Genomic DNA, 9,281 nt, shown 5'->3' with positions numbered 1-9,281 from the left:
AATGCATTTTTCATGTGTATATATCCCCTTGTTCTTGTATTCAGAGATACAAACCCTGCTTTCTAAGTTCTCAAAATGCTAGCTTGCTGGTTACTCCCTTTTGTAGTTTTTACTCTTAGACTTTTCAAGAGAAGTCTAAATTTAAAAATTGCTACATTTAAAGCTTTATCTTTGTGCGATTTAAATATCAGAAGTCATGGTTGGCATACTGTGTCTTTGTGGACTCTAGGCACCATTCTCTCTGGATGGATGGGTGAATTTAGGAGATCTGCTGAGAAAGCAGAGATGGCCAAAGGGACAGTTGCTGTTTCCTGGATACTAGTCTGATATACTGTGTGCTAATCTGATAAAATGCTGTTCTTTTGTTACAGACTGTCTCAATACTAGGTCACGGAATAAAAAAGATTAAATAATTTAAATTCTTAAATGAATCAGTTTTTCTTCCTTTTCTTCCTCTGTCCCTCCTCAAAAGTTTAGTGGGAAAGAACAAAAGTGAATTTTGGGATTAGTGTTTTGAACAAGTGATAGTTTTTTTTTTTTTTAATACATTCCAATTCCTTTTGTCAATGCGTGGATCTCAAAACCTTGCTGAAACGCTGCTGGGCGTGTGACAGACTCCCCAGTCCTGGAGGGAAGATTCTGTCCAAAGCCGTGGTGTCTCCTCCACAGGACAGACCTGTCTGTGTGCCTGAGCCGAAACAGACCTGTTAGGAAACCTGGTTTCCTTATCAGCACAAGGTTGGTTCATGAGATCTGCCTTTAGTTACTTAGGGGTGTGTTTATCTTATGCACTTCAAGTTTTGTTTCTAAGATTGATTTCTCAGGTTTGAGGAATGGGCTAATGAGTTTCTCAGTGCATTGATAACTGGGATCTTCACCTGCTGGGAAGCTGAAGTTAGTTAGAGCATGGCTGACTTGGCTTTGTAAGCTGTACCTTGTCTAGATCCAGAATTCCCTCCTCTCACCAGCTGGACAGACTTTAACTGAAGAAAGTCAGGGTCCATTGTGTTTCTTTACAAATTGGCCCATGATGCATTTTACTGTTGTGTTGATGTTTCAAAATTGAATTGGCACAATGGCAGTGCTAATTTTGTTTTGTTGTTTTTTTGTCACTTTATCTCCAACCACAAATAGTTGGACCCTTAGTGAACTTTTGCTAAGCCCTGGGCAGTGTACTTTCAGGTGGACCAAAACCATGGTTAGCTAATTTAATTTTTCTCTGTAGTGTCTGTCGAGGGGACCCATAAATCTTCACCTTCTTACATTTTGGGGTATTTCCCTAGGAACCATCATTGTGTGTGTGTGTGTGTGTGTGTAGATATACAGCTAAAATTTGTTTCTTGACATAACTTTACAACTGTGATAATCATTGTGACTCCCTGTAACCATCCATGGATGTCTTTTTTTTTTTTTCCTGTCTAAGCACTAGTTTAAGTAGCTTTGTGGTTTTAAAAAGTTGCCACTAGATGGAGAGCTTTTTCTTTAGTCTCAGTTTGGCCAACCCCAAATGAGTTATAGCTGTTCTTTAGCGTGTGTGTGTATTCTGTATTTGCAAGTTTTCCTACTTGGTACAATGTATGTTTGACCTGAGACCACTATACACCCAAAGCACTCTTGCTGGGACTTGAGCTGAGCAGAAAAAAACTTGATTCTCCAGTACATTCCTCCCCACCCAGTGCTGAGCGAGGTCCGAAGCCTCATTCTAGCAATCAGCTGTGAAGGTGTCATTTTGGGGGGCCTCCTAGTTCCACATTTTTGTGTGTGTGTTATGTTTTTGTGCTTATTGCTGATGAGGTCACTCGCTATTTAAAATGTCCCTAAGGATAGTGTTCATGTGCTGGCTCCTGTTCCTTAGTGTGAGAAAGCTGCTTACTGTGAAAGTATGTGCAGTATGCAGATGGAGTGTGAAAGAACCGACAGTGTAAAGTGATGCGTCTTTACCACACAAGATGGGATTCTGTGGTGATGGTTTGGTGAAGTTAGAAGATCCCGGGAGCCTAACCCCGCGTTTCCCAGCGGCAGTGGTAACCCGCCAGTTCAGTGGCAGGGGGCTTAACAGGACAGAGTTGTCTGCTGCCTGCCAGACAGTGACTTGTTCTTACATCAACGTGGTTCTGGCTTTGGGAGTGCTGGGGCATGTCCCTGCACGCCGTTCTCCACCAGCTCACACGGTCTTTCGGTTTTGTGCTTTGCTTGCCGGTGGTGACGTGGAACGTGTTCACATGGACTCAGGGTAGTGTTCAGTGGGGCGTTGAGTAGGGGTGCAGAGTGAGCAGGCTGTGAGAGAGCGAGACCTCTGAGAGTGGGGGGCTTTTGTTTTCTGGTATATTGGAAAAATGCTGCTCTAATTGTTTTTCTGTTAGAAAAAGTGAACATTAAAAGTCTCTGTACTGGCTGGAGAGATGGCTCAGAGGTTAAGAACACTCGCTGTTCTTGCGAAGGTCCTGAGTTCAATTCCCAGCCAACCACATGGTGGCTCATAACCATCTATAGTAAGATCTGGTTTGCAGGCAGAATATTGTATAAGTAATAAATAAATCTTTAAAAAAATAAATACTCTAAAAAAAAGTCTCTGTAGTTACTGAACATACTGTGATAAAATGCAGTTACAGCTTTGAAAAGTATAGCAAAAGTTTTATTCTGGAATCACCAGAAACCAGAATAAGCTGGTTTCGTAAGCTGTACCTTGTCTAGATCCAGAATTCCCTCCTCTCACCAGCTGGACAGACTTTAACTGAAGAAAGTCAGGGTCCATTGTGTTTCTTTACAACTTGGCCCGTGATGCATTTTACTGTTGTGTTGACGTTTCAAAATTGAATTGGCACAATGGCAGTGCTAATTTTGTTTTGTTGTTTTTTTGTCACTATCTCCAACCACAAATAGTTGGACCCTTAGTGAACTTTTGCTAAGCCCTGGGCAGTGTACTTTCAGGTGGACCAAAACCATGGTTAGCTAATTTAATTTTTCAAGGAACAGCTTTCTCACACTAAGGAGCTTTCTCACATCAAGGGAGGCTGCACTGGAGATGGACTGCAATTGGTCTGACACTGGCTGGAGGTCTCAAACCAGCTTTTTGAACATCTGATTTTATTTTTCCCCCCTCATCTTCAGTGTGGCTTCCTAGTACTTCCCTGACGGGAGAATAGAGAAACAGTTGGTGATGCAAGGAGTTGCGCCTCATGAAAGGGGCTCCCTGATAGGCCTTTGGAACTGGTTTCCTCTGCTGAAGAGGCCGTTTTTACCTTTTTCCCCCACCATTGCCCCAGCCAGACTTTAGCCTTATACTCTTGTTTTAGTCCCTCAAGGGCTGGAATTTGCTGGCATGAGTCACAGCTCCCAGGCCAGCTAACAATTTACCTTCACAAATGGGTGTGATGCTGTGCACTTTGGGAGAGTTGTAAAGCACAAACTGATGTGATTGTAATCTTTTGAGAGTCATAGTTCTCTTCCTTGCTTGTTGGAGGTAGGGGTTGTGCGTGTGCAGGACGGTTGGAAACCCATGTTTTGATTTTCAGGTTAGTAAAGTGGGACATGGCGCGGCTCTAGGGCGAATAGAAGCAAGTTTAGTATGCAAACTGGGCTCAGGGGCTGTGTTCCCATAATGTGGGGTGCTAGGGTGAATCAGAACCGTCTACTGCAAGACAAGCATGGTGATTCATGCCTATAAGCCAGGCACTTGGGAAGTAGAGGCAGGAAGATCAAGAATTCAAGGCCAACCTGGACTACATGAGCCTCCAATCTCAGAAGAGCAAAAAACAGTACTACCCATTGTCTGTCTTTGGACATAACACAGAAGTCGGGGTGGCATTTCTGATTTTTGATTTTGTCCCTTATAGGGATGCCTTTTCTTTCTCCTTGATCCTCTGGCTTGTGTCAGAAGATAAAGCGATCCAATGAAGCCGTGGAACTCTACCCTCCTGTCAGTTTTCCTTCTTGTGTCTGGCTGTTAGTTTTGACATACGTGGTGTTTCTTCCTCATGCAGCCCAGGCTAGCCTTGAACTCACTGACAGTGTCTGAACTTCTGATCCTCCTGAGTGCCGGATTTGCAGGCTTTGCCATCATGCCTGGTTTTATGTGACGCTGGGAGTTGAACCCAGGGCTCTGGACCTTTTAGGCAAGCACCCGACCAACTGTGAGAGCCACATAGCTCCTTGGTTGCCAGTTTCCCCAGATTGTGGTGCCCCCTTTCTGAGCAACCTTACCTGGAGTTAGTATTTCTGAGGAGTGACCTGGTAAGGAGTATTTTATTCAGATTGAGTCAGAAACCAGAATGTCAGTAAAAAGGGTGATTTTTGTTTCAACTTGAGATTTACAGATTTTTAGGTATCCTTGGGAGGCTGGAGATTTTTTTTTGTTTTGTTTTTAATGTGGACCAGGTGGTGTCTGTACCTGCATATACAGTAAGGACTTGGAGACACCAGTTGTCCACTTGGTCTCTTTATTTGACATGGTAGAGTAAAAACTCCTCCTGGGACCAGGGCCTCCACACCTCCCAGGCCTGGCCCAGTTCCAGGTTTCACAGTGTGCTCAGAAAGACAGTCTGCAGCCTTGACGGAGCCAGAGCTCATGAGGAAGATGGAGCCCCAGCCAGTGAGCTGTAAAAGCAGTGACCTCCATCCAAGGATAAGCTGAGGCTTGGTGGATCCCACTTGCTGTTTCAGAGCATTCCTGCCTCCTCCCTGAGCTCATGACTTGGCCTTCAGCACCCTGGAGTGGAATGGGCAGCCGGGCTCTACACACCAGCACCCCTGCTGGCTCCAGTTGTGTGTTGTGAGGTTTTGTAGCCTTTAGCTTGTCAGATTGGCCTGACCCGAGTCTGGAGCTGAAAGTTGTGCCAGGCCATCCACTACCACTCTCCACTCCCCGTGGGCCTCTATACAGTCCTCCACTGTCTTAAGGATGATTTGAAGTCTGCGGTCCAGGGCCAGGAGGTGGGGTTCTGTGAGGACAGGGGAGAGCTGGTCTTCTAAGAGTGACTCCCGCATCACGTCGCTGAGTTTGTAGTCAGCCTGAGCCAGCAGCTGAAGGTGCAAGAATGTTTTCTTCTTTATCCTGACGAGACAAAAGGCAGTTGGAAACAGGTCAGCAGATTAAGGAAGGTAACTTGTCCTGAGCCTTTCCAGTCCCCACAAACAGCTGGTATTCTTGGAAATATTATTTGCAGTCAAACACATTTCAGTGAAAGCCATATAGAAAAGGAACTAATGGTGGGTAATAGCCTTTGTCCAACTCCCTTTAGTGAAGACTTGCCAAGCCATTTGCACTCTTATCACATTGTGTGTGTGTGTTCGTGTGTGTTCTCGATCAACTCTGGTCCCTTACCCACTGAACCAAGACATCTAGTAATTAATGGCATCCGTGGTGATGCCGAGCCATATGCAGTCACACTGATTGCTAACACAGTTAACTTATTTTTTGTTTTGTTTTTATTTTTTAAAGATTTTAAGCAGGTGGATAAACTTCCAGTAGGCGAATGAAGCCATCTGTTGTCTAAAAATCCAACCTCCATAGGTCAGTGTCGTAATGTGTCTCCTGTGTCAGATTCTAGAACCATAGAGATGACAAGTGACTAGGTCCATTATGACTTTGGGATTTGGATTTCTTCTAGACTCCTGCAAAGCAGCCTAATTGATTTTTTGCATAAACAACTACTGCAAGGATTTGATTTGGACCACTCATGTATCAAGGGAACAAAAGGAATGGTCTTGTTAGGCCTCAATCACATCTTTATATTTAGCTATATAAGGATCTAACGCCACAAACCTGGCTGAAATGCCAGCGATGTGGAAGTAGGTTAGGTGCCCTTTAGAGAAGGGGCCAGAATTTCAGTGTGACCCGGCTTAACCAGATTTTCATCAGGGTCTTGCTTAGTGATGAAATGGCAATCTTTAAGAGCTTCCATGAGGAGAGGTGAACGCCTGAGGAGTGATATCAAAGAGCATTGATATCTGCCAAGGCTGGTGATTATCTGAGTGGGTTAAAGCTGGTGACTTTAGATCACACCTTAATTCATTTTCTGCTAACGGGTTAGGGAGACGTTACTGGGGAAAGCTGATAGTTTGCAATGAGGAAAACAAGGTGGCAGCTCACAAAGTTCTGTCCACAATGTCCTAGATGAGGGAAAAGTGACAAAGGCTTTCAGGGCTGGGCTGCAAGCAGGACGAAGTGTCTGAACTGCCACCCATTGTTGGCACTCATGGCATGAAAACTTACATGCAGCACTGCGAGAGTGGAGCGAGGATGGAGATCTCATCCTGGGAATGCCGTCCGAACCTGGGAGAAGAAGCGGGCTTCAGCAAGCAGAATCCTTCACGCTCAGGTTGCTCTCTTCCCCAAGCCTTCCTTGAATCAGGTGGGCTAAGGTGCTGCACTCCATGGCAGCCTTCCCAACAATTCCCTCCTCAGCTAGGTCACAGACGCCTCTGAAGTTACAACCAAGCTCCCCTGCTTCTGCAGGCTAGCCATAGGCTAAGCTGTCCTCTGCTTCTAGGAAAGTACCAACTACTGAAGAGAGACAGGAAATCCCAGCCTGGTTCACTGGTGGGCACGAGAGTGCTCGCACACTTAGCAAAGAGCAGAAGAAAAAGGTATGTGGGAAATTGGGCAAGACGAGGACAGGTCCAGGCAGTGCAGGACTCCTCAGAGCCCTCTGTGTCCAGGCAACTGCAGGAAGCATGGCTGTAGACAGACTGGGACATGGCCGCTGGTACTTACCCTCTGGCATTGTCAAGATGAATAAGGTACCCATCATCGCCAAACTTGGTGAACATCTCATAATGGTGGCGGTCCATGTTTCCTGCAATGGAGGGGAGAGGTCAGAGCAAGGGGTCTGAAGGCCACAGGTAGGGGAGCTCCTGACTTGGGTTCTGAGAATGGAGGCAAGTGAGCACTGAACAGGAGCCTGAGCATGGATCTCAGCCAGCATTTCTGGGCTTTTTACTTTATCCCTCCCTCTCCCTCCACCCCCTAGGCTCAGCCTTGCAGCCTAGTGAGCAGAACTGTGCCATTGTGCCTCCTGTATACACCAACGTTGGGCTTTCTCAGCCCAGACAGCCTTGATCATTCAGTGTCCTTTCCTGGTCACAGTGGGGCTAGATGGTAGAGTTACTAGTTCATGGGGCCAAGGCTTTGCTTTGGCCCTCCCGGTGCTACATACTTCTTTCTCACCTTCATACTGCCTTCCTCTGAGTGAAGGGAATATCCAGCTTCAGATCTGATGTCCATTTGGGCCTTATGGCAGTTTGGTGAATCTGCCTCACCAGTGGCAACCCCTTCAATACCTCTCTGTCCCCAACCTGTGCCACCTCTACCCCCTTCTAAGAAACCAGGCCATGCTGACTTTGATCCCTTTGAATCCATGGGAGTATATGGAAGATGCAGCGTTAGCTAAGGTCTCCCGGAATCCTAGGCAAAGAGCAAAGCGCATTTCTGTCGGGTGCCCTGAGCAGGGTACCTACCGATCAAAAAGTCAAAGATGGCCATGTCAATGATGCCAAGGAGCCTGTTGCTGCTGTTGTATGGGTAGATCTGCTTCACCGTGTCACAGTAGAGAGGGTTGAGCTCCCACCTGAGGGGGAGAAGAAGTCCTGGGGCTGGAAAAGCCAAGATGCCAGGGTGTTGGGGGCCCTCTTCACACCATCCCCATGCTCACAGATCCCTGCCTCCCCAAGCCTGCCCCAGGCCTAGTGATCTCAGGACACCCAGGTGGAGCTGGCTCCCTTCAGGAGGACCCTGGGCAAGGGCACCTGGGAAGGGAGGTTGCAGACTCCAGGTGATGGGAAGGGTCAGAGAGTCCTTTGGCTTTGCTGAGTGCCAAGTGGAAGGCTGGGATGCCACATGCTAGGGGCAGGTCACAGAGCACGTGCTGGAACAGCTAGCACGGCATCTGCCTGCTCTTGGTGCTTGCTCCTTAAAAACTCCCCCTACAGCACCCACGACCTCCCACAGGCTGGCCTCCACCACGCGTGCCCTGCCTTCACACAGTCTCACAGTCTTCCTGCCAGAGCTGTGGCTGGTGATTTGCCAATTGGACCTGTTCACAGAGTCCCTCATTTGACGCATCCACTGTGCTACACGTACTAGGCCTTGGGCATACAGCAAGGCGTCTCGCTGTGGCTTCACTCCCTTAGCCCTTGTGTGCTGCTTTTTTTGAGGTATATGTGATATGTATATGTATAGTGTTCATGTGTGTGTGTGTATACATGTGTGTATAGGTGTACATGCATGCAAGGCTTGAAGTTGGTGTCCAGTGTCTTCCTCTATCCCTCCCCACTATTTATTGAAACAACATCTTTGCCAGTTCCCACTAGTCTGTCTAGTTGTCTTGTTCTGGGGATCTGGCGTCTGTCTCTTGCATGCTCGGGTTATAGGTGGCTGCCAGGCCTGCCTGTCTTTAAGCGGGTTTTGGATATCTGAACGCTGGCCTTCATGCTTACGTGGCAAGCACTACCCACAGAGCATCTCCCCGGCCCCTCTTTATGTGGTTCTTTGTTAGAGAATACATGCTTTACAACCCAACATATGAACTAAAGGGAGCGAACATCCAGGCTGTTGGTCCTAGGATCAATAAGAGGATGGAGGCAGCTGTTAGGTTTAGTTGTGGCCATTCTGAAGAGCTGGGCTGCAGGGACTTGAGCAGGAAGCCAACTCACTCCTCTTTTCCTGACAGTGAGTAGGAACGAATCCAGGGGTTGGGCACAGACAGTCTGGGGGCCAGGTTGAGGGATGGCAGGAAGGCGGAGAGGGAGCCCTCCAGCAGGTGCGGGTTGCCACAGACAGCATACTCGGTCTTGCACATATATGGACACTTGGCGAAGAAGCACACATTATTAGCTGGAAGTTGAGGGAAGAGAGAGAAGTAAAGTGGGGGTTTTGAGTATGTCATCCTCTATCCTAAGAAACCCCTTAGGGAAAATTCAGACTCCTGGCTTGGGAAAGGGCTGTTGGGCCTAGAGGATGCTGCTAAACATCATCTTGGGTACCAACTTTCACCCGTCCCAGAGCATCCTTTCATGTGGTGAACATTCTTTGATAGGCTGAGTGGATAATCTCTGCCTCCTGGGAGGCCAGCATTGTAGGTTCAGTGTAAGCGTCTTCCACAACTCTTTACTCCACAGTTTATCTGGCATTATGCTTAAGCATACCTGCTGGAAGTCTTGGACAGCAGCACCCCCTACCCCAATAATGCATGTGTTAGTGGCAGAGCTCAGACCACTGTGGAACCTCCCAGCCGACACGAGTGCCTTTAAGACCCAGAGTGTGGCTTTGGCTGATACTTCAC

At 47.3% G+C, this 9,281-nt stretch overlaps 1 protein-coding gene across 3 annotated transcripts in view; it reads right to left on the bottom strand.

The window, feature by feature from the left end:
* Nucleotides 1–4,422: 4,422 nt before the first annotated feature.
* Fam20a (FAM20A golgi associated secretory pathway pseudokinase) overlaps nucleotides 4,423–9,281 on the bottom strand; it is a 47,150-nt gene continuing 42,291 nt past the window's right edge. For all 3 annotated transcript variants that reach the window (XM_021655731.2, XM_060386493.1, XM_060386492.1), the window contains 5 exons: nucleotides 8,653–8,833; nucleotides 7,459–7,568; nucleotides 6,716–6,797; nucleotides 6,215–6,274; nucleotides 4,423–5,053 (listed from right to left, as the gene is read on the bottom strand). In XM_021655731.2, the coding sequence (XP_021511406.1) occupies nucleotides 4,789–5,053; nucleotides 6,215–6,274; nucleotides 6,716–6,797; nucleotides 7,459–7,568; nucleotides 8,653–8,833 (698 nt within the window). In that variant the 3' untranslated portion in view covers nucleotides 4,423–4,788. The remainder of the gene's footprint in view (nucleotides 5,054–6,214; nucleotides 6,275–6,715; nucleotides 6,798–7,458; nucleotides 7,569–8,652; nucleotides 8,834–9,281) is intronic.

This window comes from Meriones unguiculatus, chromosome 7 (assembly GCF_030254825.1).
Source record: "Meriones unguiculatus strain TT.TT164.6M chromosome 7, Bangor_MerUng_6.1, whole genome shotgun sequence".
In the NCBI taxonomy this organism is placed as follows: domain Eukaryota; kingdom Metazoa; phylum Chordata; class Mammalia; order Rodentia; family Muridae; genus Meriones; species Meriones unguiculatus.
The sequence above is the reverse complement of the archived record's forward strand: the minus strand, read 5'-3'. Positions and strand labels throughout refer to the sequence as shown.